Here is a 23,882-nt window from a genome sequence, read left to right on the forward strand (position 1 = left end):
ATATTTATATAAACATCGTTAGTCAGGTCGCTTCTCGACCAAAACTAATTTTTTCAATTTTAAACGTTCATAATAAATATTCGGAGTTAATTGCCAAAACAAGGACGTTTTTAGGATCTAGTAGATACGAGGGTTGTTAAAGGAGTGCTATTTGAGTTGTTTACAGATACTTGAAACATTCATCTTGGTTCAATAATGAAATTAAATCGTGGACATTTTTGTACGATCATTTTCTATGACGGTAATCATGCAGTTTGCTGAATACCTTTTTAAAAGATATTTCTCGTAACGTAAGATTAAGTTAGGTTAGGTTATCACCCTGTACAAATTGCTCTACAAACAACAGTTTAGTTCTTTAGTTCCAATACCCATTGTTTTTTAAAATAAATTTGGCAACATTGGTTTTAATAAATTATTAGTTCGGTTGCTAAGACAGTAATTTTTTACATTAGGTTATAATAATGATAAAAGCATAACAATCGCCTCGACTAAAAAAAAATCTGAAAGTTTACGTTTTAAAACGATAAACAAGAAATGGTAATTTTAATACAAACGATTATCTGTATTTAAATAATCGATATCTAATGCTATCTCGGTATGACAAAGTTAATGCGGACACTTTATATGTAAGTACTGGTATCAACAAATAAATTTGTTTATGCATCACAGAACGATTTTAATGGGGAAAATTCGAATTTATTTGTTTATTGTGTGTTAAAGTATAAATTTCATCGAAAAGATACGCCGAGATAAATACGATAATCTAATTAACAAACATATAAAAATAAATTTTAATATAAATGTATTAGTTTTTATCATTCACTTTTTGTTTAATGACCTACTATACGAACCATAGACAAAGTAATTGTAGACAGCTCGTTCGATGAAATTCGTGTTCTAATATTTGAAAGAGATGCAATGAAAGTTACGGTAGAGCTATATCTGTCAAGTGTTCCTATTAATTTCTTATATCGTACTTCTTCCCTCTTATTTCACCAATTCCGCACAGTGTAACAACTTTTCCATATAGAAATTATATATATATACCAGTCTAGACTTATTATGTCTATGATACGAATTATCACTTTAGAAGATTTACGTCAATTTATAATTTACTAACAAACTTTTTATAATACAATAATAATAATTTATTTATCAAAGTAATAGCGTTAGTATTCTCTTATTAACGCGTCGGATCGAAAAAATCTTTTTTTCTACTTGGATAATCTTTACACTGTATCGAACTGATAAAAAAATTAATATAGATCTGTGGAATCCGTCAAGGTTAAAGAGCTGATTTGGAGTTCGATCAAAAACGGTAATTCGTTACAGGTGAATACATAGTAGATAACGATCGAGGAATGGCTATTGAATCGCTTTGTTCAAATAAGAAACGGCATTCAAAATCATTGAAGAGAAGCTTATCTACCGATCGGTATATATCTATTCTCAGTGCTCGGAACTCAGAGGTCAATCAGCAACTGTCCTTAGATGCGCAAGATAATATCTTAAACCATTAATAACCACGAATTGTTGCGTTGAATACCTATGAATATAATGAAGTCGTAATGTAACAGAAAAATCAAATATTTACAGGGTGCTGTAAGAAGAAAAAATTTATAAATTCTCAATATCCCACCATAATTACAACAACAATTATCTTGATGTTTTGTCTAGATAACGGCTAAAATGTTATTAAAAAAGAAGAAGAGTTAAATTTTTTATTGCAGAGAAAAAGTCAAATTTATAAATTCAAAATTCGTTAATTTTCGAAATGTTTACTAAATAATGGCGAATTTTAATTTTTATAAACAAACTTTAACAGCTACTTTATCTCTCATTTCGAAAGATCGTTTTAAGGTCGACGTTAGTGGCTTTGATCAAGAAATTATCGATATATTTAAAACGATTCCCTCGAAATTTTATGGTAATTATTAACATGTATTACGTTCCAAATTTAATTTAATATATTTTAGAACCTAAAACGCGCTTGTGGAACTTTTTAATAAGCGATTATGATTTATTGTTATTCAAACTACAAAATTTAAAAGACAAATTAATAGTAGAAGGTATACCAAAATTTGCTCTTAATTGTGTTAAAATGAAAGAACACGAAGTCGAAATTGATTTTAAAAGGCTGGATCCTACATTAAATGCCACGCTAATGCCGTTCCAGATTGAAGGATTGAGGTAATGAAAGAATAAATTTCAATTTCTTCAAATTTTCTTCTTAGATCTGTTAATATGTTTTTGTCAATGTCAAGTTTTACATGTTTTTTAAACTAATTTTGTATCGTAAGAAACTTGAGTAAAATAAGGACTATTTAAACAAAAAAAAGATAAATTACCTCAGTTTTTTTAATTCTTAGACCCTTTTATACTTTTTTATAGCTATTTAAGTCTCTTCTGATGAAAAATTAGTTTTTAAAACAGTTCAAAATTGACTTTTAGACCCATTTTCGTCATATTTTGATAAAGACCGGTATTTTTTTAATCTGCTTTAAGAAACTACTTTTTTATTTAGATAAACTTGAAATAAAGATCATTTGAGAAGAAAAAAATGATGAATTACCTCAGGTTTTTATTCCTTTGCACCTTTTATACCTTTTTTATAGCTATTTAAGCCTCTTCTGATGAAAAATTAGTTTTCAAAACAGTTAAAAATTGACTTTTGGACCCATTTTGATAAAGACCGATCTTTTTTTTCAATCTGTTCTACTCTTCTATTTAAATAAATTCAAAATCAAGATGATTTGAGAAAAAAAAAATATAAATTACTTCAGTTTTTTATTTCATTGACCCTTTTATACGTTTTTATAGCTATTTAGGTCCCTTCGGATAGAAAATCAATTTTTGAAACTGTTAAAAATTGACTATTGGTCCCATTTTGGTCATATTTTGATGAAGACCCATATTTTTTTAAACCTTATTTAGAGAATCCTGAAATAAAGATTATTCAAAGAGAAAAAAATGATAAATTAACTCAGATTTTTATTTCTTACACGCTTTTATACGTTTTTATAGCTATTTAGGTCTCTTTTGAATAAAAAATAAATTTTAAATCAGCTAAAAATTGACTTTTATACCCATTTTTATCATATTTAGACTGATATTCTTTCAATCAACTTTATGAAACTTTTTTCAATCAGAATAGACTTGGAATCAAAAAAATAGATAATTTTTAAAAACCTTATTTCAAGATTTGGGATTGATAAGAATGGTAGATGTTTAATAGCCGATGATATGGGTCTAGGTAAAACCTTTCAAGCATTAGCTATTAGTAACTACTATAGTGAAGACTGGCCACTTTTGATAGTCACTACATCTACTATGAAGTAAGTTAAATCAGCACAAAGTGATACCATTTTAATATTTCTATTTATTAGGACGCAATGGGAAGAAACAATTGCAAATTATTTACCATCTGTATCAATTTTACAAGTCCAGTACATCGTATCCGGTAAAGATTACATAGGGGACGCAAAAATCTTGATAGTATCCCACGATATGATGTCTCGATGTTTGTCAAAATTATTAGAAAGAAAATTTGGTGTAATAATAATCGATGAATCCCATATCCTCAAAGGCTACAAATCTAAATGTTACCAATCCGCTTTTAAGCTGGCTTGTACAGCAAAACGGATTATTTTACTTAGTGGAACTCCAGCCCTATCCAGACCAAGCGAACTGTATACACAATTAAATTTAATAGACAAATCTTTCTTTGGGAATTTTTTTATTTATAGTAAAAGATATTGCGATGGAAAAACGACTAAATTCGGTTGGGATCATTCAGGTAACTCGAATCTTCAAGAACTAGAAGTTATTTTAGCTAAAAAATTCATGATACGTAGGACTAAAGATCAAGTTTTATCAGCAATACCAAATAAAAAACAAGAAATCATCGATTTGGATACAAAAATATCAAAACTTCCCGAAAAACATAGGAAATGTCTTATGGATTTAGAAGAGAAATATATTAATCAAAAGGGGGCTGGAAAACACGCTTTACTATTAACTTTTTTTTCTGAAACAGCTAAAATCAAAATACCGGCTGTATGGTAAGTTTATTTAAATACAATTCTTTTTGATTTGATTTAATATTTGTTGTTTCAGTTCTTATATTTTAAATATGTTGGAACGAAAAGAGAAATTCCTGATTTTCGCTCACCATCAAGTTATGTTGAACGCAATAGAAGACGTAGCCAAAAAGAAAAATGTTAAATACATCAGAATAGACGGAAATACCACAAATGATCAACGAAAATACTACATTTCGAAATTTCAATTAGATAACAATTACATATGCGCGATATTATCTATTACAGCCGCCAATGCTGGTATCACATTGACCGCTGCTAAATTTGTGATTTTCGCGGAGCTCCATTGGAATCCTAGTGTAAGTATCAAGCTTTTTTTTAGAACTCATCGTATCCAGAAATCTCTCCAAAAGTTCCTTATGTGAACCTTGGTCACTTTTTTGAGCTTTGTGTAGACTCGATCTCAATTTTATTACCCCTTTAGCTTGCTTACCAACTCTATATATTTGTGTCCATCCATTTTTGCCAAAAGTCCTGTTTGTTTTTAAATATTCTGTTCCTTATGTGGAATTTATTCACTATTTCGAGCTTCCTGTATAATAAGCTCTAGTTTTCTTACCCCTATATATTTCTGTCTATCCATAGACTTGTTTTTACAATTTTCCACCCCTATTTTTCCAAATCTATCTCTACCTCAACCAACCGTCTCGACTTTGGTCTACCTCTATCATTTTATCATCATTCGAATCCCTGTTTCTGATCTAACTCTCCATATATGTCCCAGTTATCTTAGCCTTCCTTTTTTCATTTTCTTTACCATATTTTCTTCCTCCACTACTTATATTTCTTCATTTTCTCTTCTTAATAAAAAATTTTTTTCTCTATTCCCAGTATCATTTTGTCCCCTTTCTTCATTATGATGGGTCTATTAGTTGGTTTATATATTTTAAATTTTGTTTTTATTATTTTTTTGCTATATTTGCTACATGTATCTTCTCTTTTATATATATTCTATCTCCATTGTTCTCATAATTATTACATTTAAGTATTTGAATTCTTTCATCATTTCAAACTCACTTTTTACTACATTCCGTATACTTATTCACTCAGATTCAACTTTTCCAACAATTTTCTCATTTTTTTTATATTTCCAATATTTGGATTGAAAAAAATCAATAATCTCAAGTTTTCTCAATTTCTTTACACTTTTTTTTTTATTTTGTTGGGTGTATATTTTTGAAAATATTTTTTTATAGATCATAAGTCAGGCTGAATCTCGTGCTCACCGTATAGGCCAAGGACAGGAAGTGATAGTTCGATATCTTCTAGCTCGAGGAACAGCCGATGATTCAATTTGGCCTCTTCTACAGGAGAAACAAAGAACTTTGAATGCTGTCGGATTGTGTCCGGATTCGTTTAAAGAAGTAACGGTTTCAAAACAAAAAGTTAGTGATAGTTTGAATAGTGCTGTGGGTTCAAGTGATAGTGATATTAGGAATTATTTTACCCCCGAAAAAAAGAGGAAAATCGATCGGTTAGATGATATTTTTGATGACGGTTTCGATGATATGCTCAGTAGGAGTACAAGGGAAGCCGAGGATATGTTGAATGATGGATTAGATGACATTTTCTGTGATGTTGATTTTTAGGTACAGTACTTTATATATTTTCATTGAACAAATATTGATTTTGTGATTTTAAATAACACTATAAGGAAAAAATACTTCTTCGGATGATATATATAATTACAGGAATAGAAATGAAAAATCAAAATCACAAATAACTTTTTTATTAATTTATATACACTTTGGTTGCATATATTTGTTCAAAAAACTTGATTAAATAGAGCTACAAAAGTTTTTACTAATAATCCTTTTTCACTAACGGGCCCTGTATAACATAGAAAAGGGTAAAATTTAGTAAGTGAGATGATAAAAGTACAAATATCTTCAAATATTATTATGTAAGAATTCGCATAACATACATTTCAAGGCTGTGGGTTATTTGAACTACCACATGTCTATTGTATCGAGTAGATCCTATTAATTAATGTCTAAATGGCCTAAACATCTTCAGGTACTAGTTTCAGAGCAAGTAAAAATTGGTACAACATACATTTTAGTACTGTGGGTCATTTGAACAACCACATATCTATCGAATCTTGTAGATTCTATTAATTAATTTCTAAATGGCCTAAACATCTTCAGGTATTAGATAGAAAGCAAATAAAAATTGGTACAACATATGTTTTAATACTGTGGGTCATTTGAACTACCGTATGAAATCTACTGAGTGTATTAATGTCTAAATGCCTTAAATGCATTAATTTAAATATCAATAATTCAAATATCTTCAGATTTTGGTTGGAGGGCAAGTAAGAATATGTTCCATATATTTTTTATGGCTTTAAATCACTTCAGCTACAATATGATGTCTACCAGGTTATAGAATAGCTTGATTAATGTCCCAAAATTAGTAATTGAAATAATAAAAGTTCAAATATCTTCAGGTGTTATTGTGTACCGAGTTGTAGAGTGTATCAATTTAGGTCTAAATGGCCCAAATTTAATAAAATAATAATTTAAAATCAAAAATCTTCAGGTTATCATTGGAAATTAGTACAACATAGATTTTGCAGTATAACATGATATCTACTAAGTTGTGGAGTGTATTAATTAATGTCTAAATGGTCTAAATTTACTAATTGAGATGTTAAAAATTCAAATATCTTCACTTATCACTAATTAATTTGAATGTATATTGAAATTCACATGGGTGGCACTACAAAACACATTTTAAGGTAGTGGGTCGTTTGAACTACCACATAACATCCACCGAGTTGTATAGTACATCATTTAATACCTATACGACCTAAATTTAGTAATTTGAATATGAAATATTCAAAAATCTTCAGGTTTTAGTTGAGGGAGATGTAAGAATTTCTACAACGTACATTTTGTAGTATAACATGACATTACTAAGTTGGGGAGTGTATTATTTAATGTCTAAATGGTCTAAATTTACTAATTGAAATGTTAAATATTTAAATATCTTCACTTATCACTAATTAATTGGGAAGTATGTTGAAATTCACATGGGTGACATTGCAATACACATTTTAAGGCTGTGGGTCATTTGAACTACCACATAACATCCACCGAGTTGTAGAGTACATCATTTAATACTTATACGACCTAAATTTAGTAATTTGAATATGAAATATTCAAAAATCTTTAGGTTTCAGTTGAGGGAGATGCAAGAATTACTACAACTTACGTTTTGTAATATAACATGACATCTACTAAGTTGCGGATTGTATTAATTAATGTCTAAATGGTCAAAATTTACTAATTGAGATGTTAAAAATTGAAATATCTTCATTTTTCACTAATTAATTTGAATGTATGTTGAAATTCACATGGATGGCACTACAAAACACATTTTAAGATAGTGGGTCATTTGAACTACCGGTATAAATAAATATTTATACCGGTAGTTCAAATTTACAGAATAATTTATTTATTATAAAGTGAATTATGAATTATGACGTTTTTATTATTAGAAAACATCATTTATTTCAATTTATGTACCAAATTTACTTATTAATTTGCTATGGACGTTTTCGTGTATTTTTATTTGGTACTGGTATTTGAACTTTTCTTTACAAATTTCACATTCGAAAAGTTTATCTTTGGAATGTTTTCTTAAATGATGAACGTATGTAATAGCAGTTTTGCAAAACCTCCTACAGAAATTGCAATGTCGTTTCGTTATATCGAATTTATATCTAGCGAAACATCTGTGGTTTTTGTAAACCGAATCAAACCGAAATAAATTTTTACATATTTTACATTTTCTATTTTTCCTTTGATGCACTGTTAATTTATGTACCCTCAAAGATTCCCTAGTTTTGTAGTGTTTGTCGCATAAATCGCAACCGAATGCGCGAACTTTGGAATGTGTAAAACTGTGTTTTCTCAATATAGATTGTTTTTTAAATCTTTTATCGCACAGTGTACATTTAAAAGGTCTTTTCTCCGAATGTATAGGCAGATGTTTGCTTACACTTTGTTGTGTTCGAAAAGCCTTATTACAAATTTTACAAAAATAATTTTTAACATCAGCATGAACGTTCAAATGATTCCTTAGGTCTCGTTTTGAAGAAAACAATTTCAAACATAAATCGCATTTGAATTTTTTATAATCTGTTTGATGGCGTTTCATGTGAGCCTTCAAATACCTGGGAAATTCAAAAATTTTACCACAAACTTGACACGAATAATCTTCTCTAACGGATTCTTCTAAATGATTTTTCCTGTGGTTTTCCATCGATTTTTCATCGTAAAAAACTAAGTTGCAAATATCACAAGACCTAAAAATTGATAAATACCACAATTTCCATTAAAATTTAATTCAATTAGACCCTTGCAGATAAAAAAATTCCCACCAGTGAAAAATACCATATTAAAACCTACCTGGGTTGATGAACCTTCTCAATATGATCCTTCAAGCCAAAATAAAAAGTTTTATTACCGCAGTATTCACAAATTCCAGAAGATTTTTGATCTACATGTCGATTTCTATTTGTAAATTCATCGGAAATGAATGAATCGATATCTTTATGTATAACCAAGTGCTGTTTCAATGCTTGTTGACTAGTAAAACTTTCTTTACAAAAATGACATAGAAAAGACCGAAGAGTTTCATGCATTACTCTAATGTGACGTCTTAAACTTGTGGCAGTTGCAAAAGCACCCTCACAAATCTAAAATACAAAATCCCTGTATATAAAATTACCAAAATAACAAGAAATAGCAAAAAAGGGGTTACATACATTTACAACACAATCCTAAGACTCAGGTACTGGCCAAAATCAATTTAAATTGCACAAATTATATCGATTGGTAAACCAGAAAAAAACCCAATCAATGTGTCATCTTAACATCCAATAAACCTGCCACCAACAATGTCAAAACTACTCCAAATGGAATAACCAAAGACTCACTTCCATAGGAATAGATCCCCAGCTATCAATTTGGATTACGACCCAAATATTTGACATTGCAACAAGTCCAAAGACTCGGGCAGTAAATAAAACCTTGAAGAACAAAAACTACATACTGCTCTGCTGTTTTCCTTGATATCGAACAAGCTTTTCACAAGGTGAACCAAGGAGTATTATACAAGATTAAAAGAACTCTTCCTCAAACTACTACCTACTTTTCCAGAAGAAAGTTGACAAGCAAAAGTACAAAGTTTTGGCCCTAAGTTCTGCTGATGACACATCTTCTTGGCTAATCAAGAACCAGAAACAGTAATAAAGAATGTTCAACCCATTCTAATTACAAAAGTGGCTACAAGAACGGAGGTTTAAAGTAAATGAGAGCAAATCAGCAGAAGTTACATTCACCTCCTTAAGAGTACATGCCCCATAGATAATACAGAAATACCACAAGATAATGCTAAATACTTAGTAATCCAACTTGACAGGAAACATTGAAAAGAGGAAACAACTTGATATAATAGTAAGAGAAAGGGAAAAAATCTAAAGTCCCAGAAAACAAAGCCCTTATCTCCAAGTCTGTCTTCAAGTTATATGAAATTGGGGTGTGGGATTGCTCTTCAAAATCTAACATAAATATCATTAGGGGATCCCAATCAAGAATACTCCGTGCTATCTATCAAATTATGCCAAGTACATGGACCTGGGAGTGCACAAAAAGTTATCCAAAAGAGGATAAAAAAACCATTAAACTCACTCAAAGAATGTAACTAAATATTCTGATTGTTGATAAAAGTTTGTAGTAAAAATATAAGAAAAGTTAAAATCGGTAATAGTAGGTCAAAAAACCCCTAAAGTCGATATAATAAAAATAAGAAACAGAATTATATTTAAAAGTGAAACATTTTGGAAATATTGGAACCCTAACCTTACACTTGAATTTTTTCTCCCCTGTATGCACAACTTCGTGATCTTTCAACGTAGATATTTGCTTGAAAGCTTTACCACATTCAGTACACATATACGGTCTATCATCACTATGAACCCTCAGATGTAATTTGGTTTCTCTTAAACTTGGAAACGTCCTTTCGCATTCAATGCATTTAAAAGGTTTCGCGCACATATGCTTCCTTACGTGTCCCACGAATTGGAATTTGTTTTTAACAAATTTTTTACAAATAAAACAAGTGTGATCTGTAGAATGGATCATTTTGTGGATTGTTAGTTCACGCTCGTTAATGAAAACAGCTTCGCATTCTTTACATAATTGATTTTCGGTAGTCTCTGATTCTATAATTTCTACTTTTAAAACTTTATCGCAAGTATTTTCGTTCCAATCTGTATTAGGATAACAATCAATTGGTTCTTCTTTGATTTGAATTTCTTCTATAGGGAAAATATTTGATTCCATCGTATTGTTTTTATTCATTAATCTTTATCACACATTTAACATAAAAACAAATAATTGTCAGTCTTATATTATAACTGATAGCTTATTAGAAAGAGTCGCGCTCTAGAAAAGTATTTGACATGACATTTTAATCATAGAACTATATATTTTCAATAATCAATTGATGAATTTCAAGAATCTGTATAGTGAATAAATTATCTTTTAGATGATTTATTATTTGGGAATAAAACAGTGGACAAAAAATTTATAATAGATATAATAAAAAAAGAAGAATTTTTAAATAATCATACCATTGCATTTTGTTAACATAAAAGTCTATGGTCTTTGCCTAAACCATCGAATTATTGTTATATGTACGAAGCTAATCAATTCTAGAAATTTACTGTGCATAATGATTCGGAATGAGACCCTCGAACAAAGCTTATATAAAGAATATCTATAAATGTTGACATGGTTCAGTGTAGATGATTAGAGACGAATTAATTCTATTTTAAAAGTTAGGGTCCGCGGTACGCGTAATCTTCACTGCTATCGAGTCGTGCTAACGTTAAACATTAATAGTAACATTACTATAGTGATATAAATTTTTCATTGGATGTGAATATTTTCATTAAAAATTGTAGTGAAACGATCAGCTGTTCGAGTGGAAGCATTTGTTAAACTTTACGTTTACTCTTTTGGGTAATGTAATCGCATTACCTCTTCGTAAACATTTATATTAAACGTTTATAGATATTGTAAATCTGGCGACTGAAATTAGATATCGAATTGGAATGAGACTGATCTTAAAAAAGTTTATTATTCATACATCTTCAGATCATTTCTCAGAGGACTTTGAAAACGCCATAATTTAGCTTTTTTATTCATTAAATTATTTCAAACGTATAATTACACAGAAATTTCGAGGTTTCCCTTCGTATTCCGTAAAATAATATACATTTTTTGTCGTATAATATTTAAAAAGGAAATTACAACAACAATGTCTTCAAGGACACAATACAATGAGAAAGAAGAATGCAAAGGTGAGTTTTATTTGATGTCATGATTAAATACAATTAATTTTACTGGAGAATAGTTGAGATGTTTTATATATAAGTGTCAAATCATAAAAAATGTTTTTATGGAAGATCCAAAGTTCAAAAGATTTCTCCTGACCTAAATCCTCTTAAAATGTATTCATAATTTTCCGATTTCAAAAATGATTCCTATTTTTAATTATTTGAATGTTTAGTTACTTTTGTGTAAATTTTTACATCGAAGTATTAGGAATAATAAAATTAATGGCTCTAAATCATAAACAATGTCAGTATAAATTATAGTCATTAAATTAACCATCAACAAACAATTATTGTTTATTTTTACTCTATAAATATTTTATTTAAATTATATTTCACAAGTCAGCAGAAATTTTAAGGTTTCAGTTCTAATTAATGAGAACTAACAACTAACTAACCAGGACTGTTCAATCGATGTTAAAAAAAAATTCGGAATCTAGGTTATGTTCGTGACGTCACTACATATCTTAATTGTTTTATTTTTTAATATCCTTTCATTAAAAAAAAACAAGTTCATGTGATTAAACTATACTAAAATGAGAAAGTAATTGTTGAAGAATTATATTAAGAAGATATAGTACTTAACTTGTTTATGTTAAGATTTCTTTCAGTTTTACAAAAAAAAAAATAATCAAAAAGTGTTGATGTCATGGCCTTATAAAAATATCGACTATAAAAAGTTTTTAAAAATAATTTAATTTTATAGTGTTGATGCTTTTTGTGTGTTGACAGAACAAAATTTACAGAAAATTATTTTTTACTATCAATATAATACCATTGTTGACAAGTTATCGTTTATTATTTTATTAATGGAGTTTATGTTGAAAGAAAAAATTATACAGACATTATTTTAGTTATAAAAAGTTTAAAAATCAATTTTTTTCATTTTTTCAACGTATTTAAGATAAAAATAAGACCTAGCTTTGGAAACGAATATTTTTTGGACAATAAAAAATCCAAAAACCATATATAAAATTTTATTCGAAGAATGTATTTGTAACAAAAATGAGAAAATAAAAAACAATTGAATATCATAATTTAAACAATTTTTATAAATAATTAAACTATGTTAGGTTAGTATTCCACTTCTTCGTGCATTTTTATCAACCAAAAAGTGTTGAAATCAACTATAAAACACATTTGAGTAGATTTAACAAATTAAAAGTTCCAAATACATAAAACTGAAGTACAAAAAAACAAATATTTAATTAGAAATATTGCTGCGAGAATAAGTTGACACGTGGCTAACCTAGAAAATTCCAAACAGTGACGTTTGTCAAGTAAACCTGGTATTTGCTTCTTCTAATTAAAATAGGCTTCAGACGGTTCTGCATTATTTGAAGTTCCAAGCAATGTTTGGTATCGAATAATGGCGCTTGATTTATCTATGGTGGAAACACCACAAATTAAATGATTATTATTTGCTGTAAGCATTTTTACATATATACAGCCTTAATGAATGACGGTTACTATACCGGGTGGGCAAATAAGAACCGCCGTTGGCCATTTCTCAGAATCGTATTATATTACAACTTGGGGGGAAAAAATTATAAAATTTACACAATTAAGTATAAACAAATTCTGCGAATTTTGTATTCCACAAGTTTAGTCTATCTCTTCAAATAAGAGATGGAGGATAGTGGAAACCTTGTTATAAAAAAATGTCTTCAAATCCGGTTCTGCTTAGCCCATTTTTATAAACTTAATGTGGTTTGAAAGATACATAAATTCCAAGCATTTTAATTAGTAACGTGAATGCTAGAGGGCGTAGTTTCATATATTTTAGCAAAATCTCTGTATTAGAAAGTCTGGACACGAGAAGTCTTTCACGCGATTGGTTGGCCTCGAGCTAAGAAATTAATGGCGGCTCTAATAAGAGAAGCGCGCGAAACAGTGTCTGTTCAAATAATCGAACAATGGGACATTTATTCATATTAAAAAAATTTTACAAAGAAAATAACATTTATAGACGTCAATAGTGTAATTACAAAAAGAAACGACTCAAATGACAATTTTTACTTATTTGATCAATATATTGTTGTTATATTACTAATTCATGTGTGGTGTTTACATTCGCAAGACCACGTGACAGGAGAGACCGACGCTGCGCGCAAGCGCGGGCGCCATTAATATCTTGAAACGAGTTGATAGAGGACACAGAGTCCAATACAGGGGCTACAATATATATTAGATATATAAAAAGGGGCCATGACACGATAAGCAAAATAGTTATTTGGTGATTTGAATTTATTAGTTTTCATTTTACAGTTATTATTAATGTTATTCCTTTATTCTTCTTCTTTTTCATATGTGTGTTTATAGAGTTGATATTTACTTTTCAAGAATATTATAACAAAATCAGTTTTTTTTCCAAATTATTTCGTAAATATTCTGCGTATTATAAATATATCCAGACAGTTCTCGAAACAAATTATTTTTCGGTTTCCCAGAAAATCCAACTCGTAAATATAAATCGAGAGTACAAAGTTCGTGTTTTTGGCATACGTTCAAAATACAAAGTCACATTTATTTTTGGGATAAGTATAACGTCGAATGTTTCGTATTAATAATCTAAAACAGAGGTTCCCAAAGTTTGTTTCCTCGTAAATCACGTTTAAAATACTTATTACTAGTTTTAATGGATACATTCAAGCACCATATTCCCAACTCGTCAAAAAATTAGATCTACTATGGAAATTCAAGTACACTAGCGTTGTAAAGCTTCCCTTGGACCCCTGAGAGTACACCTGGATCACTTTGGTAATCACTGATCTAAATAGATGACCTATAGGTTACTTGGAACATGAAAAACTGATTGACGTGGAGTGTTTATTATTACGTTCCGTGTCAACAGATTTTTAATTTTAGCATCGACCTAAATAGTTTGGTCATTTTGTAAAACAACTCTAATTTCCTTAAAAAAATATTTTTATTATTGATTTGTTGATATTATATTAAATATTACAGGAAATTAATTATCATTCCGTTATATCTTGAAATATAAGAGTTCTGTTTTCGTACTAAAATTTATCTATGGATTCTCGATAAGCTACGAGTATAACAACGATTTAAGGTTTATTCCGACTAATTCTGTTTGTTCAGTTTTGAAGTGTTTTTAAATCTAATAATGGCCTGTATCTATGCAAGTAATTTGTATAATTTATTACAGTCTACTTGATAATTTTTTTGTTCTAAAACCAAGTAAATTCTTTTTGATATTTCAAAAGTAATTTTAAACGTTTTCGCGTTTTACCTAATGAAAAATTTCTATAAAAACAGCTGATACTTTTTATGAAGACGAATAGAATAACCTTGAACTCCATAGACAAGAATCAAATATTCGTTATCGTCAGTAGTAATAGTAAATTGTTAGCTTCACATTTTAAAAGAGGGGTAAAAAGTTTTTAAGTATTTTAAGGATTGAAATTAATTTTACTTCTCCAGTATAACAAATGAACTATATGTTACGGGGGGTATTAAAAACGTTCTTACGACTTTTTTTAATACTATTGTAAATAATTAGGACAGTTATTTTTGTCAACATTTCAATGTTATGTGTTTGCGAAAAGTGTTTTCAATTTAATATATAAACAAATACTTCAAAACGTGCCAAAAAATTACAGATTTATACAGATAGGTAAATACAATTTGATAACAACGTATGAAATTATTTATATCTTGTTTTCAATGTTCATTTGAATTATACTCAATTATCTTGTTTTCCATCTTTTTACCAAGTAAATACGTTCGATTGTGACTCGGAATTTTTTTGCTACGAATGTAATACATTTTGTTATACGGGGGCTGTTTGCGAATTATGCCAAATAAATGCAAATCGTAATTTGTGGAAATTGGCACAAAAAAAGGGAGAAACAGAATGAAAGAGATTCAAATTTTCAAAGAGGGGGGGGGGGTAAAAATGAAAGTTAAAGACAATAGGGGGGGGAATAGGAGATAGGAGGGGAGATAGTCTAAAGCTCGAAGATATAAAAGGAGAGAAGGGGAAAAGAGAATGAAAAAGGGAAATTCAGAGAGAGGATGGGGGATAAAGAAATATTCTGTTTTTTTGAATGTCAAAGAGAAGGGAGATCGAAAATAGAGAGAGAGATAAGAGTAGGGGTGGCAAAAAATGTCCCCTTTTTAAAGATAAGGGAGAAAACAGTTTTTGACATTTAGATAGGAGGAAAAAGGAGATATATTCAGAGTGAGGAGGGGAGGTAAAGAAATATTCTGTTTTTTAGAGGTAAGGGGGGGGGGAATTCAGATATTCGAAGAAAGTGGGGGAAGGAATGTAATCTCTTTGAAGTTAGAGGGAAAGAAATTCTGAAATTAAAAATAACACAATGAGAAAGGGAAATTCAGATATTAAAAGAGAGAAGGGGAAAAATGTCATTTTCTCAGAGATAGGGGAGGAAAGAGATACTGGAAATCAGATAGAAAGAAAGAAGAGGAAAATGGGATGTGAAAAGGAAATTTAGAGAAAGGAGAGATAATGAATGTCATCTTTTGGAAGATAGGAGGAGGAAAGGGATTCTGGAATTTAGATAATCGGGTCGAAGGGAGGAAATAGATTAAATTTACAGATCTTCATAAAGGAGGGTGGGTAGAGGGGAGTTGAAGAATATTGCATGGAATATAAGAGAAACTATTTTGGCAATAACATGATTATTTAATGGATACACACTGTATATATTTATTTAACTAATTTCATTCAATTTTCCTCGTATAAAGATTAACTTGCTTTACAACCTTAGGAAAATATCTCGATTTGACACGAGTTCAAACAATGATAAATTTCGTTATCAAAAACATATTTAAACTTTATCACTACGCAAGAAAAAAAAATGTGATGGTGAATCTAAACATATATGTATATACGTCTAGTGCAAAGTTCTCTGTTTGTCGGTATCGTTTCGAAATTGTTACCATGTACTACTTGCATAATTTCGACTATTCCATGTTTAAATAATTAATTTTAGAACTTTTTACGTCATCGTTGTTTAAATAAAAACCCGATTCTAAATTTATACCGACTAGAAACTGAGTGTACAAAATTAGTATTTCGTCATCTCCAATCCGCCATTGGGATTTCTACTGTCCACAGAGTGCCGTATTTATTTCCAATTAACATAGCGTTAATTATTATAATTGTTACTATTGAAATAAATTAATGTCATTAATAAGTGTAAAATTACTGTGAACACGTGTGGTTTTATTTAAAAAAAAATATATGAGAGAAAAAATCAACGAAACGTATTTATATCAACACGAACGATTTCAAAATGGCGTCGGCAGTTTATATTTATGATTCGTTTCAGCGTTTCTTAAGGGGAACTGGCACACGAAAAAAAAACATCAACACTGAATTAAAAGTAGTTTTAATAATTTTTTGGACTCTTTTTAGATACGTTTGATCTACTTGATTGGTTATCTGAAAAAATTAAGGATTGTAGTAGCACACCGAAATTATTACCGAACACTCTGTATACGAAACGTTCAAAACTAATCAAATATTATTCTTTTTGAAAACAAAATTATCAAAATATTTACACAATTCCGATAAAAGAAATGCGATAATAGATATCTCAAATACGAAATTATATTAACAGGTTATGTTATTATTTTATCACAATCGAGTCTAGATTCTCATGTAGTTGATTATAAATAGTGCCGATGATGAATAATATTAAGAATCGTTATTGTTGTACAGGTGCCCAGGCGCCGAAAACGAAAGTCTTGCGACAATTCGGGCCGCTTCTAGTGGCCATGGTAGGACTACCGGGTAGGGGAAAGAGCGTATTGGCGAAAAGATTATCCAGATATTTGAATTATACCGGAGACAAAACTAGAGGTTTGTAATAATTAATATATAAGTTGGTATTGTACAATATTTTGAAAAAATAACTTTCGTCTACCCCATTTAGGTATTTTTCTCCCTGTAGATGTTTCCGGTGTCACATTAAAAAGATCAAATTCAGTACCTACTATGTCATTTTGGACAATTTAATGCAAGTGTTTCATTAATATGATGAAATTTAGTACCTTTTTTTGTTATTTTGGACAATTTGAACCAAGTGTTTTATTAATAGTATCAAATTTAGAAACTTCTTCCTAGTTTTGGACAATCTGAACTAAGTGCTTCATTAATATGATGAAATTCGGTACCTACTATGTCATTTTGGACAATTTGATGCAAGTGCTTCAATAGGATGAAATTCATTAATACGATGAAATTTAGTACCTCCTATGTTATATTGGACAATTTGAACCAAGTGTTTTATTAATAGTATCAAATTTAGAAACTTCTTTTTAGTTTTGGACAATCTGAACTAAGTGCTTCATTAATATGAGAGTACCTACTATATCATTTTGGACAATTTGATGCAAGTGCTTCATTAATAGGATGAAATTCATTACCTACTATGTCATTTTGGGCAATCTGAACTAAGTGTTTCATTAATACGATTAAATTTAATACCTCCTATGTTATATTGGACAATCTGTGTGAAGTTCATTTTGTATTTGATAAGCTTAGGACAATGCACATGCGGGCGCAAACTTAGTGAGCACTAATATAGTGAAGTTTGTGTTCTCTTGTTAAAAAATAACAAGAAGTTTGTTGAATGTCAAATAGAAACTAATAATGTAAATTTTCTTGGATAAATGTTTTATTGGAGCCTTGGTATATAATTTCACATACATATTACTAAAAATCTGCACCTAGTGCTTCATTAATGGGATGAAATTCGGTTCCTTCTTTGTCATTTCGGACAATCTGAATCAAATACTTCATTAATATGCTGAAATTTAGTACTTTCTATGTCATTTTGAACAACCTGAACGAAGTGCTTCATTAATATGATAACATTCAGTACCTACTATGAAATTTTGGATAATTTGAACCAAGTGTTTCATTAATATGCTGAAATTTAGTACTTTCCATGTCATTTTGAACAACCTGAACCAAATGCTTCATTGATATGATGAAATTCAGAACCTACTATGACATTTCAGATAATTTGAACAAAGTGTTTCATTGATAGGATGAAATTCAGTACCTGCTATAACATTTTGGACAATTTGTTGCAAGTGTTTCATTAATATGATAAAATTTAGTATCTTCTTTGTCATTTTGGACAATTTGCATCAAGTGTTTCACTAATAGGATAAAATTTAATATCTTATTTGTCATTTTGGACAATTTGCATCAAGTGTTTCACTAATAGGATAAAATTTAATATCTTATTTGTAATTTTGGACAATTTGATGCAGGTGTTTCATTAATGGGATGAAATTTAGTATCTTCTTTGTAATTTTGAACAATTTGAATCAAGTGTTTCATTAATAGGATGAAATTTAGTATCTTCTTTGTCATTTTGGACAATCTGAATTGTTTCATTGAATTTTTGAATGAATTATTTTTTGCAGTGTACGATATAAGCGCCTACCGTCGAAAACACGTCAAAGAATACGGATCGCACGAAATGTTTAGAGCCGATAATTTACCGGCTTGGCGTATACGTCAAAAGAGCTTCCGTGAAGCTCTAGAAGACGCCGCCGCTTGGTTACAAGATTCCAACAACAACGTTGCCATTTTAGACGGACCGAATGTATCGAGAGGTCAAAGACAAGAAATTTACGATCTTATTTACAAGCAATTAGGATTTAGGGTTATGTTCATCGAGTGCGTGTGCGAAGATCCAGTATTATTAGAAAGAAATTTCAAGGTAAAAATTTTGTTCGTCATATTGATCCTCCCAATATATTGAAAATCGATTGTTTTTTTTTGTTAATAGGAAATATTGCGGTATAGCTCCGATTATCGCGATATGGCTACGGAAGAAGCGTTAAAAGATTTGACACACAAAATGGCACACTATCAAGCCCAATACGAATCACCGACACTTGGTAGTTTGTGGGAACTACCTTGTCCCATGGTAAAGATATTAGACGATGGAGACGGCGGTATTATAGCTCACGGAGTCAACGGACAAAAAGAAAGCAAAATATTAGCTTATATTTCAACCCCGAAACAAAAGCAACAAACCCTCTATTTCAGCAGAGTAAGTAACTCGACACTATAACATAACCTAACAAATTATTCTTATATACAATATAATGAGAACAACGGTGGACATTAACCATCATTAATATGATGAAACTAAATATTTTTGGACATTCTGTACATAGTGATCTATTAATATGGTTATATTCACTAAATTCTATGTGATTTTGGATGTTTTGAACCAAATTGCTTCATTAATAGGATGAAATTCAGTCCTTTTTTGTCTTTTTAGACATTTTGAACAAAGTGCTTCATTAATAGAATGAAATTTAGAAACTTCTACGTTTCATTAGACAATTTGACCCAAGTGTTTCATTGATAGGTTGAAATTTAATACATTCTTGGTAATTTTCAATAATTTGAACAAAATGTTTCATTAATATGATGAAATTTAGAAACTTCTATGTCATTTTGAAACCTCTGAACAAAGTGCTTCATTAATAGGATGAATTTGAGAACTTATGTCATTTTGAAACTTCTGAACAAAGTGTTTCATTAATAGGTTGAAATTTAATACACTCTTGGTCATTTTCAACGATTTGAACCAAATGTTTCTTTAATATGATGAAATTTATATACTTCTATGTAATTTTGGACCTTCTGAACCAAATGGTCCATTAATAGGATGAAATTTAGAACCTTCTGAACCAAGTGCTTCATTAAAGAATGAAATTTAGAATTTTCTGTCATATTAGACCAAGTGTCTAATAGGATGAAATTCAGTACCTACTATGTCATTGTAAATAATTTGAACCAAATGTTTCATTAATAGGATTAGGATGAAATTCAGTAACTTCTATATCATTTTGGACCTTCTGAACAAAGTGCTTTATCAAAAAGATAAAATTTAGAACCTTCTATGTTATTCTGAAACTTTTGAGCAAAGTGTTTCATTAATATGATGAAATTTAGAAACTTCTATGTAATTTTGGATCTTCTGAACTAAATGGTCCATTGATAGGATGAAATTTAGAACTTTCTGAACCAAGTGTTTCATTAATAGGATGAAATTTAGAACATTCTATGTCATGTTGAGCAACCTGAATTAAGTGCTTCATTAATAAGATGAAATTCAGTACTTGCTATGACATTTTGGAAAAAATGAATCAAGTGCTTCATTAATATGATAAAATTCAGTACCTTCTTTATTGTTACCATGAATTTAAGTTCATTAAATCTCTTTGTAGCACGGCGAGAGCGAATACAACGTTATCGGGAAGATTGGAGGTAACGCGAGACTTTCTCCAAGAGGAAGAATGTACGGGAAAGCTCTCGCTAAACATATACACGCGTTAAATCTACCAGGTCTCCAAGTTTGGACGTCCACGTTACAAAGAACAAAAGAAACGGTTGCCGGTATCCAAGCTCCACAACAACATCTACCAGAATTAGATGAAATCTGGTCGGTGAGTAAAGATTCCTAGTAATAAGCAGTAACATCAATTAATACTGTGAGTTTCAGGAGGCAGTAATCAATCCCGAGGATAACGGAATTTTTTTTTATCGCTGATTTTTGTTTTAGGGCGAATGCGAAAGTCTCACGTACGAAGAACTACAGGAGCGCTTCCCTAAGGAATTGGCATTGAGGGATAGGGAAAAATTGAAGTACCGTTACCCGCAAGGTGAATCCTACATCGATGTGATGTGCCGTTTAATACCTGTCCTCACTCAACTCGAATGCGAAACCAACGTCCTCACTATATCCCACCAGGCGGTTTTGCGTTGCGTATTGGGATACTTTTTGGAAACGCCGCCCGACGAAATACCCTACATCCACGTTCCTTTACATACCATCATCAAATTGACGCTAAAAGGACACAGTTACAGCATGGAAACTGTCAAAATGGCAATAGATTGCGTCGATACCAACAGAGCTAAACCTTTGAATTGTTCCGAGAATAGGACGGCGGCAGAGGCTCTGCTAACTCTACCGAAACATTATGATTCGTTGTCGAATTTGAATAATTTGATGTCGTGTACATAGCTTACGTTGGGAAAGTGTTCTTTCATCTAGCGTTGAATATTTATTCGAAATGTCATAGATCCGTGTTACCCAAATGCGAACTTTTTTTCTTAATCCACCGATCTACTGATAAACTTGAAATTACAACCATAAAAGAAGAAAAATCCCAATTGGATTTGAAAAAAAAATATCAATTAATCGAATTCACCCTTATTACCGAACCTAGAAGAAAGAAAAACTAGATTAAGATCTAAAAAAAGACCCTTTAAGGCCCTGAACCAAACTATGTCATGTTTATATCAATGTTTTTACCCTTGAAATTTAATTGAACTGTTGCTTATAGATTTGAAGTTAAGGGATTGAGTTACCCCTGAAAACTACCCGAAAAAGTAGGGTTAGAAATTTTTAACTGTAATATTCAGTTACCCCTGAAAAATAGTGTTAGAAATTTGAAGCTGAAATATTTATTTACCCCTGAAAATAACCACAAAAAGAGAGTTAGCAATTTGAAGCCGGAAGATTTCGTTATATTTATTTATATTTAGTTACCTCTTGAAATCTAGTTGCAAAAGGTTATCATTTTGAAGCTGACATATTCAATTACCCCTGAAAAATAGTTGACTTTGACAGATTCAAATCTGATGAAAATCGGTGCAACAGCTTTTAGAGTTATAGAAAAGATACATGAAAATTGAATCACTCCTGAAAAGGTTATAGGTTTGCAATTGGTACCCCTGAGATACAATTTGAAATGATAAGTTAGCAGATTGAAACCAATTGAAAATCAGAATTAAAAAACTGAGTTAGTTTATAGAATTGACACTGAAATATTGAGTCACCCCTGAAAGTTTCTTGGGGTTAAGTTTGATGTTACCCCTGAAAATAACTTCAAAATGAGGGCTACAAGGCAGATCGAATCCGACTGAAAGTAGGGATTATAGGATCGAAAATTTGTATTAAGTCACTCCTGAAAGTTATAAGTTTGAGGTTAGAATAATGAATCGCCCATGAAAATGATTTGACAGTTGACAGATTCAAATTTAATCGTTGACGTTTGCATTTGGGTGACATTGATTGTACTCATCAGTTTAAAATTGCTTCCTCGCAAGTATTTGTAGTGATTTTATTAAAATTCTCTTGTTCTAACAGTTACATTATCGAGAATGAAGATAATATGTCGTAATTTTCAAAATCTTCTTCTTTAGGTGTTAGGATGGAGCTTACTGTACCTTGTATTTGGCTTCTTCAGCCAATTTAGTTTCATATAAGTGAATAATCGGCAATTTGATGAAAGAAAATTTCTTAATGATAGAAATTTATTTGTCATATTAACCATTCGATAATATATTTTTATATTGTGACTGTTCCCTATATAATTATTGGATTAACTGCAGTTTTTATTTAAACAGTGTGTTTATTACTTTCAAAAATTACTATTTGAAAGAAAAAATAATAAAATTGGTTCTGGAAAATGAGAAAAAAAAAGATTATGATTGAGAAGAGAATAAAAAGCTTGTAGGAACAGTGAGAAGCTTACGGTTGAGATACGATAAAAAAAGTTGAAATACAATGTAGAGATCATAATATGATGATAAAGGAGTAGGGAGTTTACGTGAAATTGAATGGAGAAGACTGATGATGTGATACGAAAAGAGAATCCGTTTAACTTCTTGTTGATTTTTGAATTCTTATATATTCTATTATGAAAAAAACTGTGGTTAAACCAATAAAAGAATTACTAATAATCGTCACAAAGTGAGTTTGAAACGGAAAGTTTGTACTAAGAATTTTTCGAAAATATATAATACTACATTAGTATTTTTTTTTAATTATTTTCTGAATAGTGGTTAGCAAATTTTACATTGTATATGATACTATGACTGCAATATATGTTTGAAAAACAAATCCCAAGTTAATTCACCTAAATCCACACCTGGAATTAAAAAACTCTAAGTCAGGATCAATGTAAAATAGCCATAGGAAAGAGATAAGAAGAGGAATAGGTCGGTATAAAGGTGTCAGAAGAAGAATAGGAACAATGGAGATATAAACGTCTCGGAAGAGGAATAGAGACAATGGAGGAGATATAAACGTGTCGGAAGAGGAATTGGGACATTGGATGGGATATAATGATGTCAAAAGAGAAAGGAAGACTTGATAAAGATGTAGAAAGAGAAATATAAGCAATGGAAAATATGTACCAAAGAAAATTTTATAGACATGGAATTGAAAAGATATACCGAGACACTTGAAGGAAGAGTAATAGGGTCAATGGAGGATATATAAAGGTATTTGAAGAGAAATATCGCTATTGGAGGAGATATAAATATGTAAGAAGAGACAAAA

At 30.2% G+C, this 23,882-nt stretch overlaps 3 protein-coding genes across 4 annotated transcripts; 2 read left to right on the plus strand and 1 right to left on the minus strand.

The window, feature by feature from the left end:
• The first annotated feature begins 1,515 nt into the window (after nt 1-1,515).
• LOC130896334 (SWI/SNF-related matrix-associated actin-dependent regulator of chromatin subfamily A-like protein 1) lies at nt 1,516-5,907 on the plus strand. Its single transcript, XM_057804343.1, has 6 exons — nt 1,516-1,927; nt 1,977-2,190; nt 3,201-3,335; nt 3,387-4,061; nt 4,117-4,399; nt 5,297-5,907. The coding sequence occupies exons 1-6, from the start codon at nt 1,789-1,791 to the stop codon at nt 5,687-5,689; spliced, it is 1,839 nt and encodes a 612-aa protein (XP_057660326.1). The 5' UTR covers nt 1,516-1,788; the 3' UTR covers nt 5,690-5,907.
• Nucleotides 5,817-10,574, minus strand: LOC130896335 (zinc finger protein OZF-like). 2 transcript variants are annotated; one of them, XM_057804345.1, is made up of 4 exons: nt 9,971-10,508; nt 8,516-8,805; nt 8,303-8,412; nt 5,866-5,930 (listed from the first exon to the last, which is right to left on the minus strand). In XM_057804345.1, the coding sequence occupies exons 1-4, from the start codon at nt 10,469-10,471 to the stop codon at nt 5,866-5,868; spliced, it is 966 nt and encodes a 321-aa protein (XP_057660328.1). In that variant the 5' UTR covers nt 10,472-10,508. The 2 variants fall into 2 exon arrangements, with proteins under 2 accessions (XP_057660327.1, XP_057660328.1); XM_057804344.1 differs by having other exon boundaries at nt 5,817-8,412; nt 9,971-10,574.
• A 225-nt stretch (nt 10,575-10,799) lies between these two features.
• LOC130896742 (6-phosphofructo-2-kinase/fructose-2,6-bisphosphatase-like) lies at nt 10,800-23,441 on the plus strand. The gene is made up of 6 exons (XM_057805035.1): nt 10,800-11,475; nt 17,219-17,359; nt 18,937-19,235; nt 19,305-19,571; nt 20,761-20,979; nt 21,096-23,441. Exons 1-6 carry the CDS (start codon nt 11,433-11,435, stop codon nt 21,555-21,557), a joined length of 1,431 nt encoding a protein of 476 aa, XP_057661018.1. The 5' UTR covers nt 10,800-11,432; the 3' UTR covers nt 21,558-23,441.
• The last annotated feature ends 441 nt before the right edge of the window (nt 23,442-23,882 follow it).

Source organism: Diorhabda carinulata, chromosome 7 (assembly GCF_026250575.1).
Source record: "Diorhabda carinulata isolate Delta chromosome 7, icDioCari1.1, whole genome shotgun sequence".
Taxonomy (NCBI): domain Eukaryota; kingdom Metazoa; phylum Arthropoda; class Insecta; order Coleoptera; family Chrysomelidae; genus Diorhabda; species Diorhabda carinulata.

What these genes read in the sequence shown, in the direction of transcription:
- LOC130896334 (XM_057804343.1), top strand. Translation starts at nt 1,789, where the DNA reads ATGGCGAATTTTAATTTTTATAAACAAACTTTAACAGCTACTTTATCT. An exon ending in TTCCAGATTGAAGGATTGAG is followed by an intron (nt 2,191 to 3,200) that starts GTAATGAAAGAA and finishes CCTTATTTCAAG; the next exon opens with ATTTGGGATTGATAAGAATG. An exon ending in ATCAAAATACCGGCTGTATG is followed by an intron (nt 4,062 to 4,116) that starts GTAAGTTTATTT and finishes TTGTTGTTTCAG; the next exon opens with TTCTTATATTTTAAATATGT.
- LOC130896335 (XM_057804344.1), bottom strand. Translation starts at nt 10,471, where the DNA reads ATGAATAAAAACAATACGATGGAATCAAATATTTTCCCTATAGAAGAA. An exon ending in AGAAAAAATTCAAGTGTAAG is followed by an intron (nt 8,806 to 9,970) that starts GTTAGGGTTCCA and finishes TTTGTATTTTAG; the next exon opens with ATTTGTGAGGGTGCTTTTGC. An exon ending in GAGAAGGTTCATCAACCCAG is followed by an intron (nt 8,413 to 8,515) that starts GTAGGTTTTAAT and finishes ATCAATTTTTAG; the next exon opens with GTCTTGTGATATTTGCAACT.
- LOC130896742 (XM_057805035.1), top strand. Translation starts at nt 11,433, where the DNA reads ATGTCTTCAAGGACACAATACAATGAGAAAGAAGAATGCAAAG. An exon ending in TATTAGAAAGAAATTTCAAG is followed by an intron (nt 19,236 to 19,304) that starts GTAAAAATTTTG and finishes TTTTGTTAATAG; the next exon opens with GAAATATTGCGGTATAGCTC. An exon ending in AATTAGATGAAATCTGGTCG is followed by an intron (nt 20,980 to 21,095) that starts GTGAGTAAAGAT and finishes TTTTTGTTTTAG; the next exon opens with GGCGAATGCGAAAGTCTCAC.